The 23,541-nt window shown below is 39.9% G+C and overlaps 1 protein-coding gene across 6 annotated transcripts in view; it reads left to right on the top strand.

The window, feature by feature from the left end:
• The first annotated feature begins 1,615 nt into the window (after positions 1-1,615).
• Positions 1,616-23,541, top strand: part of cita (citron rho-interacting serine/threonine kinase a) — a 40,160-nt gene continuing 18,234 nt past the window's right edge. For 3 of the 6 annotated variants that reach the window (XM_038697003.1, XM_038697006.1, XM_038697007.1), the window contains exons 1-21: positions 1,616-2,082; positions 2,212-2,353; positions 2,944-3,119; positions 4,446-4,547; positions 8,563-8,705; positions 9,090-9,183; positions 9,266-9,472; positions 9,685-9,838; positions 11,176-11,365; positions 15,361-15,466; positions 16,009-16,152; positions 16,342-16,461; positions 17,912-18,082; positions 18,987-19,040; positions 19,125-19,178; positions 19,479-19,619; positions 19,754-19,882; positions 20,251-20,346; positions 20,592-20,708; positions 21,384-21,493; positions 22,358-22,532. In XM_038697003.1, the coding sequence (XP_038552931.1) occupies positions 1,981-2,082; positions 2,212-2,353; positions 2,944-3,119; positions 4,446-4,547; positions 8,563-8,705; positions 9,090-9,183; positions 9,266-9,472; positions 9,685-9,838; positions 11,176-11,365; positions 15,361-15,466; positions 16,009-16,152; positions 16,342-16,461; positions 17,912-18,082; positions 18,987-19,040; positions 19,125-19,178; positions 19,479-19,619; positions 19,754-19,882; positions 20,251-20,346; positions 20,592-20,708; positions 21,384-21,493; positions 22,358-22,532 (2,727 nt within the window). In that variant the 5' untranslated portion in view covers positions 1,616-1,980. The remainder of the gene's footprint in view (positions 2,083-2,211; positions 2,354-2,943; positions 3,120-4,445; positions 4,548-8,562; positions 8,706-9,089; positions 9,184-9,265; positions 9,473-9,684; positions 9,839-11,175; positions 11,366-15,360; positions 15,467-16,008; positions 16,153-16,341; positions 16,462-17,911; positions 18,083-18,986; positions 19,041-19,124; positions 19,179-19,478; positions 19,620-19,753; positions 19,883-20,250; positions 20,347-20,591; positions 20,709-21,383; positions 21,494-22,357; positions 22,533-23,541) is intronic. The other 3 variants (XM_038697005.1, XM_038697002.1, XM_038697001.1) reach the window with 2 other exon arrangements.

Genomic DNA, 23,541 nt, shown 5'->3' with positions numbered 1-23,541 from the left:
GCAAGCACAAACACACACACACATTGATATTCAGTTGGTGCACATTTGTTATGTTCACTACTATGACTAAAAGTCATTAAGATACTTGGGTATTTTCAATAACATGTTTTTCTCTTATTCCTTATTACATAATGTTACATTTCACGCCAGGGTATGTTACCGAGACTATGGGGTGAATTGTAGCATTTTACTCCTTGTCTTATGGGGGATGACTAAACAATGCATTTTCTGTCTGTGTTAGCGATAACAGTTACACCATTTAATAGTAGACACATGTAACTAGTTTGTATCGCATTTTGAACAAATGTTAGATCCATCCCTGGTCTCCCCTACTGAAAGACTGGAATACTTCTACTACTTCTTTAAAATTAGTGACGTATCCCAACACAATAGGCCTGTTTCAAACAACATATAAAATGGATTAGACATGGAATTTAATTAAAGAACCCTAACCCTAACCCTCAGGGATCAATAAAGTATTTCAGATTCTGTATTTTAGATCAGTAGTAGCTATATCTTTCAAATGAAAATTCCTCTTCAACTTTGATATTATTCTCCAATTCTTATTAGTGTAATCACCGTTTATATTATGTTCATGATTTTTTCAAAGAACAGGTTTTTTTTATTGAATGTTCTTCTATATACACAAAACATGGCTTTGAGTTTTCACATTTTACAAAAAGGATGAAGTACATATCAAAAGACAGGGAAAAACAAACCAAAACAATAAAGAAGATAAAACAATTAAATAAAAGGGAAAGGCTATTATACTAAAAAGTCTCATTGCATTCTTTGTTTTAATGACATTAAGGTCTTTTGTAAAGGAAAGAAACTCATTATGAAATACACAAAACTTCATTAACTTCATTAAAAAAATTCATTAACATACCATTAATTAAACACATAAAAGAGTTGGGGACGGCATTAGTTATGGTAGTCTTATATATATTAAAAAATATTACGATTGCCAGTTAGGTCGTGTCTTAGGCAGAAGTTCTCATATGGCATGAGACAGCTTACACTGTCTACAAAATGTATCACAGACTTACCTTTATCCATCCAGTCCTTGTTGTACAGCGATTTGTTTTTAACCGTAATATATCTATTATTCTATTATGGGGAGTTATGCGGTGTGAAATTATGATTTCCAATATAACAGAACCTCCTGGTGAAAAAGGGAGAATTTAATGGGAAATAATAATAATCAAATCACATTTATTCTAATTTCTTAAATATTTCTCTAGGGATATGGTACAAAAAGTTATTGTTCAGAAAGAATTTCAACCAATTGATATTTAAGGTTCCATTCATAAAGTCGAAATCAATAGTTTGCAGGCCACCATCTTCTCTTGGTCATCTCTCTTAACGTAGTGGACTTTCCTTCTCCAAATATAGTCAAAATTGATTTTTATTTATTTTTTATCAAGGAACAGATAGTACTTCCACATGTAAGAAGATTTCATGAGAGTCAGGGACGGTGCGGAAACGTCAGTCATTGGTTTAAAACCATGCTGGACCCGCCCTGAATCTTCCAGTCATCCAATCAAACGCCAGCTTCATTCAGCAGGCTCGAGAGGTGGGCGGTGAACGCGCAAAATTTGAAAGTTCACCGGAAACAAAAACGTCCGAGAGGAAAACGGTGTGCTCCGTATCATGTCTAGGTTTCTGTGAATATTAGAAACAAAAGTAAGTAAAGTACCTGCATGGCAGTCTGGTAATCTCATAACGTAGTGTTTTGTCTCCGTAAACATAAATGAAGGACACTACGTGTCGCGTTATCGTTTCTTTGTTTGGACGTTAGCATACGCTAGCCAACGTTAACATAGCATGCTAAAGCAACGCATTGTTGACATTTGTTTTTCCCTGGTCTAAATATAACGTAATACTGCCGTCCCGGATATCTTTAATCACTTAACGCGTAAAGTACTTTTCACTTCGACCTACTGTGTGTCAATCGTTCAGTTTATGTGTTAAGAAGACATGTTGAAGTTCAAATACGTGAGTCAGGGAACCCTGAAAACGCTGCCGTCCTCCGCGGATCCCATCACCAGCCGCAGCTCGCGACTCAATCAGCTGTTTCAGGTAAAGTAATACATATCCTGACGTTACCTGTACACGTGCATTGCCGCTAACACTATGTACAGTTTCAAACCAGCCACAGTAACTGCCAGTGACTGACTTCCCTTTTCTGTGTTCGTGTGTTGTCCCCAGGGCCGACTCAGCCTGTGTGGGCAGCAGGGAGGATGCACTTTAGGTCGGGAAGAGTTTCTGGAGGCTCTGCTGCTGCTCTACCAAGAGTGCGCCTCCCCAGAGCTTATGAAGATGCACCATGTGGCAAACTTTGTCAATAAGTGTAAGCATACATTTTACACATGTAACGTTAGGCGTTCAGTGTTTGTTGTTGTTTATTTCTTAGGCCAGTCTGGTATTTTTCCTACCACATTAGTTGACACAGTCTACATTGTATCATTTGATGTAACTGCTTCAGCATGCCTCTTTACAGTTGTTGAGCTTTTGCTGTTTATTTTCAAGACCATGATACATTCCTGCTATTTCTAGATTAGTTTTTAAAGTATAAAGTGACATCATGCTAAGTAGATTTCAGATTCCACACTAGGCAAATACAGGCCTGTCAAAACTGTCAACAAAAAAAAGACCTTATAGTAATAAGCAGCAGGCTTATTATAAGCTCTAGTGATGTCAATGCTGCACTGTACAGCAATAGTCAGCCAGTACAGTCCTCCTATTTTTCATTTTAAAAATAATATTGGTATGTTATTTTCAATACCAGACAGAAAGAATTTATTTAATACCAATAGTATGTGCACGTAGCTGTATAACTAATAGAATAAGATATTGTATTTGTGGTATGTTTACAATTTTATGTCCTAAAAGTAGTTTCACTTAATTTCTCAGAAGTTGTGTGTGTGTCTTGTAAAACAGTTTCTGAAGTGGCCTCAGAGCTGCGGGCCCTGCAGCCTTGGCTTTATGACTTTGAAGTGTGTGCAGTCGTGGGTCGCGGCCGTTTTGCCGAAGTCCAAGTAGTCCGGGAGAAGGCAACTGGGGATGTTTGTGCACTGAAAGTCATGGACAAGGCAGTTTTACGTGCACAAGAAAATGTAAGCTTAATTGTGGTTGTTTTCCATTGTTTTTCACAACTCTTTTAGCTTTACCACACGATAGGCCTTTTTATACAGATTTACACAGAGGAGAAAAACACAGGCAAAGTAATTTTACGAATGCTGCTTCAGTGTCAGGGTCCTGGTGTTGTGCATGCTGGCTCATGTCTCGATGAAGAAGGCCGATTTTGTCTCAGCATTTCTTTTAACCAGCATCCAGAGCTAAGCCACACTCAGTTGCTGCGAGAGTTATGATTAAGAGATTCTAAATCTGATGATACACAGAGCAACTTGGTATTTAACTTAAGTAAATATTTTACATTTCTGCACTGAAGATCACCAAATAAACATGAGGAGAAGAAGGTGAAAAATTAACTAGAAAGACCTAACCTCCATGCAATCACTCCCCTGTTTATTAACCTGGCTTTTACAGTGTGAAAAAGGCCCACTGGAGGGTGCTGGAGTACAGCAACAAAGAAGCTGGGGACATTATTTCACAGCTGTGCTCTTTGGCATGTGACTAATAGAACAGATCTCAGTCGGAATAGTACATGAGTTGCGACAGGAAAGGATCTGAAGTGAGCAATACAATGAACAAGAAATGTTTGGTACATGCCACCTGTGGCTGCTTTGCACAATTTTTAAATGGCATCCCACTTATAAAACTGGCAACATGAATCGAAGGGAGGAAAATGTTGGAAATGTGCATAAAAGTCTCCTAAAGTTAAGTTAAAAAACATTTCATTGAAGCCTTCAATGAATCTATGTGGCTGATATAGGGCTGGGCAATAAAACAATAATGATAATTATCGCAATATAATTTTCCTCAATAACAAGATAATAAATGTTCAATATATCAATAAATATTTGGTTTAATTCATTTGAATCAAGGACAAATTAGCACTTACATTTTCAATGAAATATTTATTTTGTTGAACAAAAGGGACTGAAAAAATATTTACTAATCATATTTGTTGAAAAAGATTTTATCACAATACTTTTGAATGTCCTACCTCAGATTTGTTAAGTGATCCACCGTTTGGCATCAACTGTCACATTATGATCGTAAAGAAAAGTTTAACCGCATAAATAACCATTTGGTTTCTTCAATTTTTACTCAGGAGCAAAAATCAGCCTTTAAACTTGAAAGAAATAATGATTTGACATATATCATGATGATAATCGATATTGAATGATCAAAGATTTTTATTGTGATAACATTTTTGGCAATATCGCCTAGCCCTAGGCTGATACTCTATTCACAATAAGATTATGCCTTGATTTAATGTAAATATGCTGATTGCCTACCTTATGAATTCTTCTCAGGTGGTTTTTCATGAAGAGGAGCGGAGGATCCTGTCTCTGAACAGCAGTCCCTGGATCCCGCAACTTCTCTACGCCTTCCACGACAAAGAACATGTCTACCTGGTGAGACTGAAATTTTTGTCTGATCTTGAGGATAGACTGAAATTATTATTCCTCTTTGTGAGAAGCATGTTTTAAGCATCTTTTGCAAACTGACATAGGCCAAACTATCCCCTAACTGGCATAATAAACAAGCCAAGCAAATAACACACACTTGGTGGGTGTAATATGCATTTTAGTGGGGTCGTAGGACAGGCCTTTGTGTTAGTATAGGTCTGGAGGTAGTCTTTTAAGTGAAGTGCACTAACTGAAAAAACTTGTAGCCACTGTGGTCCCTAGCTCAACCATTTGTTAAAAGAGACCAAACGGAACCAGATGGGGTGCAGTGGTCCCCATTACAATTACGTTGACATGTCGGCAGTGTGGAAGCATTTTAAAGTGTCTGAGAAAGACGCAAAAATCGCTGTTTGCAGACACTGTTCTGCTGAATTGTCTCCTAGCACATCCACTCCATCTGTGGCTGACTTCTTTGAAAAGGAAACAAACGGTCGCTTCTGAGAAGGCGATTAAGCTAGCCGCACCTAAATTTGGATTGCACACGTATTCAAGCCTTTATGGTAAATCCACTGAAATGGACCAGAGCAGCTGACAGGCAGGTTAGCGACTTTATTCTGTCATTTTCCTCTTTACAAAGATAAGTGTTGCAGTATGAGAGTCTGACCTGAAGAGAGGCTATGAAGTCCTTATGTTGCACGATACGAGAACCACATGCAACATTATTTATCAAATTGGGTCGGACTTGATGAATTTATTAATTGGATTATATCCACAGAAAGTATAAAACATATTATGTATGTCCATTAAAAGTAAATGGACACATGCAATTTACTTTACTGGACCCTCTTGGACCTCGGACCCACCCACCATAGTCTCTCCAAATCCTGTGGGAAACACTGAGTAAAAAGCACATTTAGACTATTTAATTGATGCCATGGTTTAAAAAAAAAAAAAAAGGCAAAGTGAATGGAAAAAATGTGAATGTGCTTGTTTGGTGTTCGGTATTCTGCAATTTTTTTTTCATTGTATTCGTTTTCTGCTTTGACCAAGAATTTTCATTTCAGTGCATCCCTAGTGCAGAATCTGTGCAGTAGATGGCTTTAACTGGCAGCTGCAACAAATTCCTTTGGGGTAATTATGCAGGTGGAAACAAGGGAGAGGAGTTTGTTTTGTAGCCTGTGAGTCTGACCAATATGGGATTTTAAAGTCTGATACAGATTTTGACATTTGAGGATTTTAAAATCTGATATTCCAATATATCGACTATATCGCTAACACATAACATTAACAAAGATTATTCCTTACATTTGTTATATGTAGACCTCACCAAGATAACATGATATAATGCAGTTTAAAATTAAACTTTTTTATTGTTACAAATAGAACTTTGAACAAAAGTACATCTGGGAAGTAGCAGTGTGCCCTCTGGTGGACCAGCTATGCAGCGACAACACTCATGAGTGAAGGATCCGACTTCCGTGTCTCCGTTACTTATTTAATTGTCATTTATCGGCTGATACTGATTTATCTGCAGTTAGCTCATATCAGACGATAATATTGGCACACCGATTTATCTTTTGGGGCAAATTGTGTTTCTCCAATACAACAAACCTCTCTCCAACTCTGCAACAACTTGCCTCTCGCAATATTTTAGAGTGACAATTTTCCTTGAGCGAGACATTTGTTTGTTGTTAAAAACAAAGGGTGTCACAAGGTGTCATTCGTAGGCATCATTTCCTTGATGTTGTTAGACACCTCGTATAACAGTCTGTGCCTGTTGGTGGACAAAAGGAGCACTTTTTGTGCACAGAATTTTGATGGGCGCAGTTTCCCCAAAGAAAAAACATTGCAGCCACTGCAGCCGGTTCATGGCTGCCGGATGAAGCCATCTACTGCACGGGTTCCAAAGCCTTTTGTACTTACTAGTCATTTTGACTCAAAAAAATGTGAAAACAGGGCCCAGGTTTAAAAATACAGAAAGTACCCTTTAACATCCATGATGTTATTTTCTAGATGTGGTCTTTTTCAATAAGTAACGTGATATAAGAGTAGTTGTTCTTAATGTCAACCTTTGTTTGAGGAGAAACTAGAAAACCTTCACATTAAAGAAGCTGGAATCTGAGAATTATTACTTTTTTAATTTTTTTTATTTACTGATTAATCAGTTATCAAAATAGTTGGTGATAAATGTAATAGTTGACCATTTTTCAGTGAATCGTTGCAACTCTAAGATGTTCATTGTATTGGTTGATAATAACTAATTATATTCCTTAATATTGTCCTCATAATCTACAATATATTCTCCTACTGTTGTCATTGGGCCCAGCTGTTATTGCTCAAAAAATAGCTCCAATGTACTGTATATAAGTTACCTAATTCAACAACCACTGTGTCTTATTTTCTATTCCTATATGTTTTATGCTCAGAGTAGAGCATAGCCTATTTTTATATAAAGCAGTATATAAGACAGATGTATTGGAAGGTGTTTTCATTTCCTTTCACAGCTGTGATTTCCAAAACGTGACTAACAGAACAGCTGGATCAGTCAGAATAGTACATGAGCTGCTACAAGAAGGGACCTGAAGTGAGCAATTCAAAGGAACAACTTGTATGTTGAAGAAACGCTTTGAAGTAAGGGGGTGGGAGGGTTGTTAGCCATCACCTTCCAGCAACTTCACTGTTTTGTTGTGTTATGATGTTGCTTGTAGCTTGCAGACTAGCCATCAGTACAGCCAGGGGCCACCAGAGTTTTGTTCAGATGAACAACATTTTTCAATGCTGTCAACTCTACTGAACAGGACCTCTGAGATGCCCAAATTGTGATTTAGTAACTGCGACTAAAATATCACATTGCAGAAACTACGTCTGTGAAAACCGGCTAAGCTTCCTGTGTTTCAACTATTGGAAAAACACCTCCTGGATCTCTGTTCTTAATGTGGATTTGTAGAATTAATAGATGCTTCTCATTTGACTCTGGTTAAGGATGTAATCAGGAATATTGCCCAAAATGTTAGTGTCTAATAGTCTAATCTTCCGCCGTGAAACACAGTGTCAGTTTTCTCCTCACAGATCACGTCCAGTGAAATCATCGTGAAGGCTGTTAACCTCACAAAGAATCTATATTTACTCTGATGACTTGTTAGACTGGTGTAGGGAGTAGGAGGAAAAAAGCATTTTCTGCCTAGCCATGCTTTATACTGTGCACTGCCCTTTTGGTTTTCTTTCTCTCAGCGTCCCCTCATACGTCCCTTCATGCCCCCTGCATGTATGTCTCCATTTTTCCTCCTGTCTTTTCAACCCCCCCCCCAATCACCCTGCTCCCTAACTGAGCACAGAGGAAAATACAAAGCATCCATCTTTATCGGTGTGTCGGAGAGGCGCCCAGTCTCCCTGTTGCTAGGTAACACTGGAGAATGCTCCCGTTCATTCAGACTCGCCGACCATTCATGCATCGGGGGCTCTCTGCTGTTATGGCTGTTTGGCTGCCACCATATAGCTCAGATCAGCCCGGCCACTGCCTTTCATCTCAGGATGCGGACAGCAGAAAAGAGAACTGGGGTCAAACATGACCAAGGCTGATTTGTGTTTCCAAACTTTAAAGTGCTCAATGAGGTGTCTGTTTTTGTGTTGTTGTTTTTTTGGACATGTCATTTTTTTAGCCAAAGATCACAGACACACAAGGCCATTGCAGTTATGGTTGGGGTTGTATTTTTAGCTATTGAAGACCAATCCTCTGACTGCAGTACCACAGATAAATCTGCAATAGTATGTGGTGTTGCATAACTGAATCCATAATGAGGAGAACCACCCTATAAGCTTAAGCTGAATAGAGCTTTGATGTAAGCTCAAACACATGTCGTCCCGCACTTGTTGCTTTGTTTTTATTTCTAAATATAGATATATATTTATAGGCATTCATTAATGTTTCAACAGCATGGGATACTTGTTCATTTTAATCACATCGAGACACATGTTCATACCATGTTCTGGCCAAAGTTTTATACTGATAATATCTCTTTAGGCGATGGAGTACCTGCCGGGAGGTGACCTGATGTCCCTGCTCAACCGATACGAGGATCAGTTTGATGAGTCCATGGCTCAGTTCTATTTGGCTGAGCTGGTAGAGGCCATTCATGCTGTCCACCAGCTAGGCTATGTCCACAGGTAAGACACCAACAACCTCTCGTTGATAACAATGATTGATGTTTCAAGGCACTGAGGTATAACTCAATAAATTAAGGTAGTAGGGCCAGAGATCCTAAGTTGGTACGCTTACATCCTCACTAAATATCATACTTTGTTTGCCTTTTGTTTTCACTTGAAGGCCAAATGCACATAATTCATGAAAACATTAACTGGACATGAGACATGTAGTATTGTAATTTAACTTAGACCACTGAGTTTGATGTTTTATGCAAATACAAAAACATTGCTGCAGTTTACAAATGTATTCCATTATCGTCAGAGCGGCAGACATATTACAGTACTCGGGCAACAAACAGCTCTCTAGCAGCAGTATCAAATCCCTTCTAAACCATCCACTTGCAGAGATGTCAAACCAGAAAACGTTCTCATCGATCGAACTGGTCACATTAAGCTGGCAGACTTTGGATCAGCTGCCAGGCTGACTGCTAACAAAACAGTAAGTAGATTTCAGAGTTTGCTGTTCTATGTATTAACTTCAGTGCCAGTGACATCATTGTGTTTTATAAATGCATTTCCAGGTTGCAGCGCTCACAGTGCCTGTTGGGACGCAGGACTTTCTCTCCCCTGAGGTCCTGGCAGCCATGAATGGGGGCCCTCACAGCACTTACGGGGTTGATTGTGACTGGTGGTCCCTTGGAGTCATAGCCTATGAGATGATCTATGCCAGCTCGCCTTTTTCTGGTGGCACTGCTACCAAGACAGTCCACAACATCCTCAACTTTCAGGTACATAGCCTGTCACCTCGACTGGTACAGAGATTGGTCACTGGTTGTATCTGATCTGTAATGGTCTGCAACTTAGAATTCCAGATAAATGATGAAATTAACGATCTTTTTACTATTCCCAGTATACTTTATGAAAATGTGCGGCCTGATGTAACATCTGATTAGTCTATGCTTTATGTAATGAATCCTTGTCCGTGTTGTTTGCCCCCTAGCGCTTCCTTAAATTTCCGGAGGAGCCGCGGGCCAGTAAGCAGTTTGTAGACCTGCTGCAGAGATTGCTTTGTGGAGCCAAAGAGCGACTGGGTTTCCAGGGACTCCACTGTCACTCTTTCTTCTCCAGTGTAGACTGGAAAAACCTTAGACAAGGTAAAGAGATTCCTCTCTGTTGAGACTCTGTTCTTCTCTCTTTGCAGTGAAAACGCTCAATTTGGCTTCAAATGACACCGTGTCGCTGTAATCACGTTACTCGACAGATGATATACGACCAGTTGTCAAACATTAATGTAATTTATAATATACATAAGTGTGGTGTGTGTGTGTGTGTGTGTGTGTGTGTGTGTGTGTGTGTGTGTGTGTGTGTGTGTGCTGCACATTCACAACAAACAAGGAACTGTGTTGCCAGTGGTAGTAAAATAATGAGATTCTGTGTGCTGTTGGCAGTAGGCCAGCTCTTTCCTGAGGAGGAGAATGGGAGGGAGGCAGAGACAAGAAGCGAGGCAGACGGAGTAAAGATCTGCAACTCATCTGCTTCTCAACAGACGCAGCACGAAATATTTTACGCTAGCGACGGCAGACACGCTCTCTGTGGCGGAAATACATGTGCGTTTCTTGTACGTCATTGTTGCCAAATCAAGTCTGAGACCACACTGAATGACAGAGAGTTTGACATTTTCACCTGACCAGCTGTGGGAAAACACACCCATGACGTTCAAATTAATCGATATTTTCAGTGAAGCATGGTCCCATTAAAGATCCTTCGCTCTACAGTGGCTCTGTAATTGAAAACTGTATAGCTGCAGGGGAGATGAGTGTTTATTTTGCTGTGCAGAATACCTCGTGTCTTCAGATGAATAAACCCTCCTTTTTGTGATTTCTGGATTACCAAACATCGCAGTGGCGGTCATTCCCCCAGAGCTGTTATAATATTCCTATCAGTGCTGAATATTAATTAATCTAGTTGTTTGTTTGAAAATCCTCATTATTATCAGAAGGCTATGATACGGTGCTAGAAATGCAGGAGATTTTTGTGCCTGTCTGTGTTGAAGGGAAGATTTATTTAATGTTGTTCTGCTCAATGTTAATTGATCATCTTTGAGTAATAAATATCAGATACACTATATATGAAAAAAGAGAATCTCATACATGCATGTTTGTACTGGAAATACATCTAATTGGACACAGATAAAGCTTGATGCTTCATCTTTGGCTCCAGCTGATTAGCTTGCTCTGCTGCAGTGAGGGAGAGCGAGCGAGCGAGCATGTGTATATGAGAGCGAGCAAAGGAGGGAGGGAGGGACTCAGAAGCAGCATGTGCATCAACGCGCAACTTACCGCACTCTAGGCTCCCACCGCTCTGCTCCGTTCCTCCTCCCTTCCTTTCTCTCCCCTTTCTCCTTGTTGTGTTTTTTTTTTTTTTTTTTTTTTTTTTACTACTTTGTTCGTCGCTGCTTTCTCACTTCCTCCTCTCATCCTTTCTCCTGCAGTTCTCCCGCCTTTTGTTCCTGCGTTGCACTCTGAAGATGACACCTCTAATTTTGAGGAGCCGGAGCAGGCAGCCCCCCGGCCAGCCTCAGCAGCCCAGCGAGGAGCTCTGCCAGCGGGCTTCCAGGGCCAGGATCTGCCCTTTCTAGGCTGGTTCTTCAGCAGACCATTGACAACATTGGCCAAAACTGAGTAAGTGCTACCGGTTTACTAGGCATTGTTTGGCTTTTTTGTTCAAAGACCACCCCTCTTTTTCTTGTAGTCAACGCAGAGACCTCCTGCATACACCTCTCTAACACACCTTTGACGGTTAAATACCATATACTACCTTTGGCTGCTGATCTGCCTTTAGACTCCTCATCACCACAGCAACAAATTCCAGGTAGCCTTGATTCAGGTGACCTAGTGTGGTGTCCTGGGCAGTTGGTGTTGTGTCCCCATCATTAGTGTTTATGCCTGTTGGGGCCAAGATGGGTTTGGCCATATGCTGTGTCAGACAAGGAACGAGGAAGGGGAGGGATCTCCCTGTTCTCTGGCGCTCTCTCCTTCTGATTCCTGAATTTTGTGCCTTTGGGATCACGCGTAGTTGATCCGATGCATAGATAGATCAAATGAATGGACAAGAGAATGTGAGCTGGCGTTATCTTGCCATCTGCGCTGATTGGTATGCGGCTGAGTGTGTCAATGAGGCTTGCTGAGAGGTGGAACCCCAGACACAGACACACTCCCACCCTCGCTGCTGTTATTGTGCTTTCTCTGTTACCGTGCAGCATAATGGGCTCCTGACTTTTATAGCATGGGTTTTTTAGGACTGTAATTATCCCTAATGCTGTTTGGCTTCTTAACCTCTGATAATAATGTAAGAGGATGGGTTTCATTGCTGTAGCCCTGTGGCATTGCTCTTGCAGGTTAATGGTCCTGGAGACTGCGGATCATGACAGCAGCAGCAGCAACAGAAAGGGAAGAAAAAGCAGATTAGACAGAGTCCTCAGATTGGGGGAGAGAATCTATTTCTATGGTTACAACCGTGATGTGTTTTTTTTTTTTTTTTTTTCTTCCTCCCCTGTCCCCACCCCCCATCTTTACCCGTCTCATCTCCTCCTCTTTTTTTCTCCCTCTTCTAATGTCTCTGTCCCTTGCTGTTACACCATCAGTCATCTGCTCATGGTTTTTTAAACTGAAGCCAGTCATTTTCTTTGCTGCATTTAATTAAGAGGAGCTCATAGAATGTGTCAAAATTGTCTGGGTGCATGTGTATGCGTGTACACATTCTTCATTGCAGCAACCAAAAAGGAAAGAGATCCCAGAGCCAGGAATAATGAATTGCTAATCATGTGTTTTGGGGGTTCCTGCTATGTATTTCTTCTTTCCATTCTGTGTGAACTTGTCTGGCTCCTCCATTAGTATAACTCGACAACAAAATCCTCTTAACAGCTCGCCTCAAATTTATAAGAAGCTATCTGTCGTTTGGTGTCAGAAAATCATCTTTGCAAGATGGTTTGAGTGGTAGCTCACAGAAGTTTTCTGTCTTTTTGTTGCCTCAAAGATTTCTCAAAAAATCTGCCCTTTTCAGGCAATATAGGACAATTTTGCAGTGTTTTGGTAAATGTACACAATATTTTTTGTTTTGAGTAAATCTTTTGTGTCAGATGGTCATTCTGTCTGGCCAGTCATTTACCACTTTGGTCAAGAGCAGGATGTCTTGGCAGCTACAGATCAGATTGCCATTAATGGCTACAACCAGATGGTCATGAGATGGATATTCATAGTCCCCCCGAGAATGATTCCTAATAATTAAGGTGATCAACTGACTTTTCAGCTGGTTCAGAATCTCCCCTCCGACGTGGTATCTCAGCAAATTATTGCCCAATTTTCAAGGAATCTGCTGAGGATATTCATGGTCTTCGGAGGATGACTTTAGAGGATGGTTTTTAATGACCCTCTGTCCTCCAATTTCACCATCAGGCCAAAACCTCCACTTGGACACAAGAAATAAAAATTGAAATGGCCAAATTGTTGCGCAAATTCCTGAATCCATTTACGCTCCACAGCAGATAAACCCCTTTTTTTTTTTTTTTTACTTTTAATGGCCAGCAGCCTTTCCTCTAGCGCCACCCATAGTACTGTGGGTGGGTGGACTTAAAAATTGCAAATCTTTCATTTTTAGTTATTTATTTAAATTTTTTTTAAATCAGAGCTGTTTATTTGTATTTATTTTTAGATTAAAATGGTAAAATCAAAATACTGATTTGCTACATATCATTTGCACACATTGTGTGAGTGAAATGTCAGCCAACATTATGTTGCTCATCAAAAAGCAAAATTAATAAGGAAACATAAATGCACGAATATGTTTCAGTCAAACTGTGACATCTAAGATGATGGTAAATTAAAATGGTCTACATATTGGAGCCTTTCCCATCCTCTTTGGGAGCCAGTTGTTTAAGTGTACTCAACTCCATTTGGACCACACTCCCTCCACATCGTTTGCATGTATGTTCAGTATGAATGAAGGTGTTCATTTGATTATTGGCTTCTTCAAATTAGATTTTTAGTGTTTTTTTATTAGTTTGGTATGAAGCACAAGATTGATATTGCAAACAACAGTGAGTGGTAATGTCCTAATTTCTACAAAGATGACTGAAGGTTTCCTGAAAAATACTGTCCCTTTGCAACATTGCTTGTGTGTACTTTGATCTGTTATGTGTAGGATTATGTATTTGTTTGCATTTTCTTTAGTGTGTGTGTTCTATTCTTTTTGTTTACCTGATCAGCGCTACAAAGCCTTTAACTTGCAAACTTTCCCAGACTCCCCCTCTCTCTTTGATTCTCTTCAATTATGCAGTCTGCACTGGCTACTCATTTATTTTCCCTCCACAGTACAGAGACTATCTAGCATATTCCTCAGCTAGGAAAAAAGTGGCCTGGCATTTTGTCTCTTGTAAAAATATTTATTTTCTATTAATATAATATTACTTCCTTCAAAAACAATTTTATTCACTCCACTTTTCTCTACTGACTCGTTCTCCATACTTCTAAGTTAAAATTCACCACGTCTTTGACAGTTTTAAGAAAGACACTGATAGATGAAAAAAACATCTAGCTCAATGCAAAAATTGTCATATTATTTGAACAGTAGCACCCTGAAACTGTGCACTGGAGAACTTAATGAATTTTGATGTCTGACATAAATTTTTAATCGGCAACAGATTAGCTAGCTGGAACGCCTCTTCATTTAATCTAGATTTCTGTGAAAATTACTGGTTGGGGTGTTTTTGTTAATGATATGAGCCGTATGTGTGTGTGTGTGTATATGTATGTATATATATATATGTATATGTATGTATATATATATATATATATATATAATTTATGTTTTAAGGGGGATGTCTTAGTGCAGAGGCGAAGGGAGCAGTGTTTGCTATCGTGATTATTTTTAACACTATGACTCAGTCTGAGTCAACTTTATTAAAGATCCCTCTGCGGTATTTGTGAACTCATTCAATACAGACCCATTCATTTATTTAGAAGACTTAAATTTCAGAGATGTCTGTTCTCTGGTCAAGAGAAGAGTGGAAACTGATGTTGTGCTCTAAATTATTACCAAAGACTGGAAACAAAATAGGACATCACCTTACATAAACAGGGGGTAAAAAAACATGAAGAATGAGTGCATTGGACTCACTACAGAGCTCTGTGGAGAGCAACCCAAAGCAAAAGCATAGCCCAAATTCTTCTGTCACATTATTCTGTCAGGCAAACAGCAAATGTTCCCAGGTCTACACGGCTGTTTTCTTCAATGCAGTCTGTTTTGTCCTGCGTGAACCACTGCAAAAATGTTCTGTTGAATGTTATTCTAATAAAGTACAGAGTACTTTTCTTAAAAAAGTCAACACTTGTGTGCTCTTTGTGTCCGTTACTCATTTACGATGTGTGGGTGTCGTGTCTGTATTTCAGCCAGCTTAATAACAGCTGTTTGCTGTTGGCTTGGTGCTACATGATGTGGCTCTAAGTCATGATATGTGACTTTCAGTTATCCTCTTTTTGGTCACCTGATATGATTTCAGAATTTGTGACATTTTTATGCAATAGAAATATGTATTTTGAATTGCATCCATGTATGCTATACATAATCCTATTTAGATTTAGTTTGGTGACTGAAGAACATCTATATGTGTTTTCCTCAGGTCAGTGTCTGCAGGCCTCAACTCTCCTGCTAAGACCAACTCCATGGAAAAGAAACTGCACATTAAAAGCAAAGAATTACAAGAAACTCAAGACAAATGTCACAAGGTGAGGGTGCACTTTTAGCTCTTTTTTTATTCACGTTTCAGTAGTTCATCTCTAGCCCTTACGACAACAAGTCATTCCTGATTTTCAAATCCAAGAGCAGCTCCATCAAGCAAGCCAGAGATGACTAGACTAAGACTGATGGCTAACTGGAAACTGAAAAATTATATTTCCATATTGTAGAATTTTCTTTTGAGCAAAGAAATTATTCTATCATGGGTTTTATTACCAGACGTCTTGTGTTTATTCTGGCTGACTGGCTTAAACACAGATCAAGCAGGCTTCTGGTGCCGCTGTAAGAAGCCAAGTTGTTGTGTGTACAACATTACAACTACATTATTTTGAAGCATTCTGGGTTGGGTGATAGGTCATATATATCAGCTATCAGCAGAATACATGGCTGATGGACCCTTCTCGCTGATTACAACCGCCTCTTCAAGTACCTTTACATCTGTGTCGCATCAAATGTAACACAAACTGTTCATATTTGTCAGCCTTCAGTAAAGCAGTGAAACTGGTAATTCTGTTTCCTCTGGTGGATTCAGATGGAGCAAGAGATCTCCAGGTTCCAGCGTAAAATGACTGACCTGGAGTCAGTGCTCCACCAGAAGGATGTGGAGCTGAAGGCATCCGAGACTCAGAGGAGCATTCTGGAGCAAGACCTCGCCACCTACATTACTGAGTGCAGCGTGAGTCATAATAACAACTGTGTGTGTGCAGAATTTAAAGAGATGTTTAAACGTAAAAATGCTCTTACACGACTTTGTGTTTCACCGCATATTGGTACACTTGCATGTCACTGTGCTCAGCCCAGCAAAAATCAGTATTGATTTGAGCAAACAGCAGCGTTGAGTTTGTGTGCACGTATGTGTTTGTAGAGCCTAAAGCGAAGCTTGGAGGAGGCACGTGTGGAGGTCTCCAGAGAAGATGACAAGGCTATGCAGCTGCTGCATGACATCCGCGAACAGAGCAACAAGCTGCAGGAAATTAAAGAGCAAGTATGTAAATCTTCTCATTCAAGCAATCCTCTGTCTCCTCCTTCTCATTACGATAATGATGTGGTGCATTTGGAGATTTTTTTTTAAACACTTAACAGTATTTATACTAAATATTTGTGCTGAATGAGGGAAAAAATGCACAACTTTGTACTGCATCCATAACGTCATTATTTTATTTGAGGGGATTCCTTTCCGTCTTCATACCATCATAGCTGATAAAGACGTAACTGAAGCAGTAGTGAGATTATAGTCTTCTCTGTGCAGCCCTGTTGCATAGGCAGGGCTTTCCCCTCTGAGGACTCCCTTGTCCTCAACTTTCAAAAAGGTCATCTCTGCAGATGGCATCCCTGCAAGGTACTACAGTACATGAGGCTTTGATCATTACTCAAGAGATTCGCCCACCCTCCTCCCAGGGGAATGAAACGCAGCATTTACATTTTTTTAAATCAGTGTTTATGATTCGAATCACACATTAAATTTTAACTCAAAAAATTTTTCAGACAGATAACCGGAATGACCTGTAATGGACAAGACATTTTCATCCTTCATGGTTGAGATCCTGTCGAATAGCCTGATGTAACTGACTACAGTTGAAAATGTTTGTGCACAGGAAGTGACAAATTAAAGAGTGAAGCGTTTACCAACATCAATGTAACATGTTGTCTCTGCAGAGATTTTTTGAGACATACGCAGTTATTTTTTTCTTTCACTTATAGACTTATAGACTAGTGCAAAGTTGCAAACTACAGCTTTAAAGTAGTAATCCTCGACTTGTTATCTTTCATTTTGACACTTTTGGTAATAAATGGTCATTGCTGCAGTCACTGCAGTTTCTATAGATCACTGCATAATGAAACAGTGTCAGCAGATCTGTGAAGTATATCTTTGTCTGTATAGCACTGGCAGCAATTGTTGCCTGTGCTAAGAGCACCGTTCCTCTGTTCAGGCTGGGCCAAATAAATCCTTGCTTTGGTTGTATCTTTTCAAAACGTACGCATAAAAACCTGCTGGCTGTTGTTTTGATTTGCTTTAATAGGAAAAGCTTGAATTCAACAGTACATTTATTTAAGACAAACACTATTCTAAGAACCAACACTAAGTTGGTATATGTTGAATCACTGCTGAGTTCAATCATTTTGTAATAAATTAATATTTGAAAATGTGATTGATTATTACTTGAAGAGTTGTACAATCTTGTTTCCTTATGTCCTTAAATACTTAAAAACAGAATGAGCAAATGGATTGCATTTATATAGATGCCTCATCAGCAGTTCTTGTCAACACACAACATTGTGTTATATTAAGGATATACTGTAAGATGGTCATAATGGTGATGAACTTAACTAAACTTCATGAAACTTGACCTCAGATGTTGAATGAATTCACAGTCAGTGTTTGGACGGCTGTTTTTTACCCATTGATGACTGCTGTGTGCTGTCCGTGGACTTAGGAGTACCATGCACAGCTGGAGGAGATGCAGGTCACCATCAGGCAGCTGGAGGAGGACCTGTCAGCTGCCCGACGCCGCAGCGACCTCTACGAAGCTGAACTTAGAGACTCCAGGCAAACAAGCGAGGAACTTAAAAGGAAAGCTGTGGAATACCAGCAGAGAATCCAGAAGGTATGTTTGTACTAGACGCTTATAGGTCATGTAATGCAAATTAAAGTGTCTGTCAAGTAACAGGTAGAGTATCAGGGCCTCAACTGTGCGTTATACTACAATCCAGTATTTAAAAAATGTGAGACTGTAATTAACATTGAGTTATAAACATGCTAAGTGTGTCTGAGTTGTGTTTTGGTTTTACATCACTGTCTAATTTGAGTCTTTCCTTGTCGGTGCTAACTGCTGAAGTCATAGCTTATAAGAGCCAAGCACACAATCTGCAAAACCTATATACGTATGATGCTGTCCTTTCCACTTTGGTTTGATTGGTAGTGTTTGATAAAGCTTGTTGCCATCAATTATTGAGCATTATTGAATATAATATTGCGGTCTACTTAGTCTGACAGACTAATGGACTTAAATTCCGACTATGTTTTGTAAAAGACATTACATCTGATGCTACACTGGCTTGTTGGAGCCTCAAAGTGAGACTTCAGTATAATATTCATTTTCAGCCTAAAAATAAAAGCATATCTCTTAATGTGCAACTTTACAGATTCTCAACAATCAAAAGTAACATAGACCTCAGATATTGTAGAAGTCATTGTGAATGTGTGCACAGATTAAAATTAAGCAGGACTCAAGTGTGAGTTGCATTCACAATGGAGCAAGCTGTTAGTTACATTAAAAGAGTTTTACATTTGATAGTCTTGTGGATAAAGGCCCAGGACGTGCTGCTGGAGGGATTACATCTCTCCGTTGGCCTGGAAGCTATTGGGATCCCTCAGGTGGAACTAGAGGAAGTTTATGGGAAAAGTGCTGCCTGGGCAGCTGTGCTCGCCCTTTCACCACTGTAACCGCTACAGAGAGGGTAGAGTCTTCTTTATTGATCAGTCTCTATTATATGCTAATTGTTTTTCAGGCTAAAGAGCAGGGCAAAGCCGAGGTGGAGGAGCTTCTCTCCAAACTAGAGAAGGTACCAAATTAATTGATCTATGCGCTTAGAGCAGTAGTTACCCTAAAGTTTCTTTACTGAGTTCACTGTGCTTTGTTTTTTCAGACCAATTCTGAGCAGCAGGTCAAAATCCAGGAGCTCCAGGACAAACTGTCAAAGGTAAATTAATGTGAGAAACATTAATGTGAGAAAACATTATTCAAATTATTCAGGTCAAAAAAGTGACTAAATTCTTTGCTTTTGTTGTCTCTCCTAATCTCCGAAAAGCAGATGAAAACAGTTTACAGAATGTAGCAGTTTTACCAATTTTTGCAGCCTGCTGTTCTCCATTTATTCCCTTGAGTAGCTATTTTTTATTTTTTTATTTTTCAACGTCTCTGTGGATAGGAATTGCCCAAGCATATCAAGAGGTTTGTCTTGGGATCCACTAACAGCCTTTGACCTGCTGACCTTCCCCAGGCAGTGAAAGCAAGCACAGAGGCCACAGAGCTGCTGCAGAATGTTCGGCAGGCCAAAGAGCGGCTAGAACGAGACCTGGAGCGCCTGCGAGGCAAAACCGATTCTAGTGACACTTTAAAACGCCGCCTGAGAGAGACAGAGGTACCAGAACTCACAATACTAAATAATGCAATATGTGTTTAATAGTGCTTGGTTTCTTTGTTAAATTTTGCACCCCAACACAAGTCACTCTTTTCTGTGCGGTTAGCTTTACGTTATTGTTTTTGTGGTGTAAGCAGGAGGGCAGGAAGACCTTGGAGAACCAGGTAAAGAGGCTGGAGATGGTTGAGCGGCGGGAGAATAAGCTGAAAGATGACATTCAGACCAAATCCCAGCAGATCCAGCAGATGGCTGAAAAGATCCTGGTGAGAGAGCTGCAGATAAGGCTTGCTAATACTCTGACCCACTTAACCCCTAATTTCACCCCCCTGCCCACCCCCATTCATCCAGTATCCTCATCAGTTATCTCACCAATGTACCCACTGCACACACTTCTCTAAAGAGAGCTCCTTGTTATCTGAGCCTTCATACATGGCTACTAGTCAACCAGTGCAATTACAAACATAGATTTTGAACATACACGTAACTTTACCGGTGTCAGCATGAGCAGGCAGCGCAGCCGACTTGTGGATTTCCAGCTTTTCAATGCAAGTGTTTTTCATTTCTTTTAATTTTTCTGTTAATCATCACGGTGATAGTGTGTAATATACAAAGAAAATGTTACTCTCTTTAGGAACTGGAGGAGAATCTGCGGGATGCCCAGTCGACAGCCCAGAGGATGGAAACTCAGCTGGTTCAAAAGGAGAGGCTTTTTGAAGACAAGATCAAGGTGGGTCAGCCTTACATTGTCCAGGCTACTGAAAATATATCTGCGAATGTGTTCATATACAAGTGTAGTAATTCCTTGTCAGTCTTGCCATTTCAAATCAGTGTTGTACATTTACAACCATGTCAGTTATTTATTTATTTTTAATGATTGCTTTATCACGTAGCAAATTACAGACTTAAACCTAAATGTGAATTTGTGGAGTCAGCATTGACAAGTCTAATCTTCGCTGGTTCTGTCTGGTCAAGGTTCTGGAGGCCCAGATGAAGGTAGACTTGGCTGACAAGGAAAGTCTTGAGGCCAGAAGGGCCCAGCAGGAGGCGGAGTCGCGGGAGAACTGCAAACTTATCAGTGAACAGAAAGCGGTAAGAAAACACAACAGCCTTTTTCTTTTTAAATATTTATCCCCTGAGGTATTTGCTAGTAAATTTTCTGAGGTGGGCATAAAGCTTTAATTTGAGCCAACAAAGGGATTTAAAGTATTGCATTTGGCACTTTGACACAACAGTAGAAACAGCAGCAATTTATATAGTTGTCTGCTTTTAATTTTTTCTCCCTGAAGTCCAGTCTGTACTGAATGTCTCAATGAGTTGAGTTGTGAACATATCCTACCTTGTCATTCTCCTCTGAATTGGTTCAGAAAATTTGACAGCTAGACTTAATCAATGTTTTTTTGTTTCTTAACACAGTAATTTGTTATAGTGGATCAAATGTATTGGAATCTACAGCTGGATTAAATTGCAGTATACTTCATGTTGCACTATAAAGCCCGGGCTCAAGTCCTAATCTGGTTAATGTGGTAGAATTGAGGCAGTTAAGAAGCTTTTAGAGGCAGTCATCTGACATTGACAGCAGAAGATTCAGGCAACACCTTAATGGACTCTAATAGGATTTTACTGCAAAATTTCCTATAAAAAGAAATTGTGCTGCTGTGTACCATGATTCTTAGTAGGATTTGGCTATCAATCAAAAGTGAATTTATCCTTGCTTTTGTTGGGATGTGATTTCCACCATGTTACTGTGTCTCCCTCTTCCTATAGACCATTAATGCTATGGATTCCAAGATGAAGAACTTGGAGCAGCGCATCGCTGAGCTGTCAGAGGCTAACAAGCTTGCCGCTAACAGTAGCATTTACACCCAGAAGAATATGTGAGTTAACTAGACCTTCTGCCCACAGAGTGCTTTTATGAGTGCACCCACACTGACTCCTTGAGCCTCCAATTACCTCATTAGTGTGCACGTGCGTCTTTGAGCACCATGTCTGATCTGTCTCCCCTGTGTGTAAACAATGTTTAATCAACCGTATCATCTCTTAGCTTAAAGAGGCTGTAATCGATATTTTTATAATAGCAAAATCAAATGATAATGTAAAAATAATGTGAAAGGGCTCACTCATGATGATGAACCTAGGGAGAATTATCTCCTGACCCTGCAGCTCCCCTCAGCTTTGCTATGCTTTACAGCCACTGTACACTACCTGCTCAACACTAAAAACAGATAGACACAGTTATCAACCAGCTGGGGTGCATAGTAGCAGCTAAAGAATCAGATATTTCCAGGCCAAAAACACTTAAAGAGAGTGAATATTGTATTTACATTCATCAGATGGTCAGAAACACCACTTCAAGTGAATACAAATGTTGCTCGATAACTGCTGGATGTTTAAATAAGCAACTGTTTGCTAACAAGTTCGCCATATTAACTTAAAAGGTTTCATTGTTTTGTTTACAACTTGTGTCCCAGGTTTTTTTGCCCCTAAGTGGCCAAAAAAATACAGAAAATGCAGCTTCAACTAATTTTAACATAGAAATGTCATCACCTGAATTTACAAGGTTTTGTTTACTCAGTGAATGACCTACAGTTTATTGGGTGTCTTGTTAATCTAAGCTATTTTCTAAAATCTAAATGTTTTTATATGTTGAATAAATGCTATGAGACTCGGCAGAAGTTTTTGAAAGATGTCTACTTCAAAATAGGCACTGTAATAGCCATCTGTGTGTATATTTTTGTCAGGAAAGCCCAGGAGGAGATGATCTCAGAGCTTCGCCAGCAAAAGTTCTATTTGGAGTCTCAGGCAGGCAAGCTGGAGGCCCAAAATGCCAAACTGGAGGAGCACCTGGAGAAGATGAGTCAGCAGGAGCAGACCAAGAGGACCCGGCTGCTGGAGCTGGAGAGTAGGCTGCGGGAGGTGAGGCAACAGGAAGCAGAGACATGACTCAAAATCTGTTGGCTCAAGATTAAGTAATTCACTTTAACTAGCACACAGTGTAGCCTTACATTATTACTATCCACAAAAGGGATTAAGGCAGCTGATCAGCCAGCAAGCTCAGATCCCTTTCAGATAAACTGCTAATTAAATATGGTAGGTATATAAAGGCACCACTATAAAGTTGCCATTGGGCCTGTACACAAGCTGCACCGAATGGTCCAGCAGAGCCGACAGACTTCATTTGTTATTTTTGGAATAATGTGATGTGACAATATGTTTAACCACATCAAAATAAAGCAGGCCAGTGTTGCATGCATGAATAGTTTACCCATAAACTGGAGGGCAGGGGTTAAAGAGTCCCCGTGATGTCAAGCATCCACCCTGCAGAAGTATCCTTAAGCAAGGTGCTATATCAGCTCTGCAGTTTGACCTCCCTGTGAAAGCTTCATAATTGTGAAGACTGTTTGTTTACTAGATTCTATAAAGTCGAACACTGATACACTAAAGTTAATTAAAGAAGAAAATGGCTGTTTTTTAGATGTCTGGCAGTCAGTGCATCACTCTAGAGTTAGACGTTTTAAAGTACATAATGTTTCTTCACCGCTCTGAGAAATGCACCACAAAATCCATTATCTATACTGCATCCAATGTGAGCCTATTCTATAAAAAGAAGTTTTGACATAATTGAGAACCACAGCCCCCCTTTCTCCTGCTCGAGAGCTCTCACCCCCTGGTGTGCTGTCTGCTGATGTTACTGGTGAACAACCTGCTGACTGGATGTCACATCTCTACCTCCACACACTCTTTCCCACTGAGACGTGGTACACAGATTGGCACTAATTGTTGGCCTTTCTGCACCCTCACACACACACACACACACACACACACACTCTGTCCTCGCTCACAAACAAATATGTCCTTTGAGATGAGAGATCCATCTCAGTAATAGTCAGAAACCTGGAGGGTTTGGAGTAGCTAAATGCACCCT

The sequence above is a fragment of the Micropterus salmoides genome, unplaced genomic scaffold (genome assembly GCF_014851395.1).
Source record: "Micropterus salmoides isolate LMB-PRFRI ecotype aquatic unplaced genomic scaffold, ASM1485139v1 Ms_hic_scaffold_4, whole genome shotgun sequence".
Taxonomy (NCBI): domain Eukaryota; kingdom Metazoa; phylum Chordata; class Actinopteri; order Centrarchiformes; family Centrarchidae; genus Micropterus; species Micropterus salmoides.
Note: the sequence above shows the minus strand (reverse complement) of the source record. Positions and strands in the feature narration are given on the sequence as shown.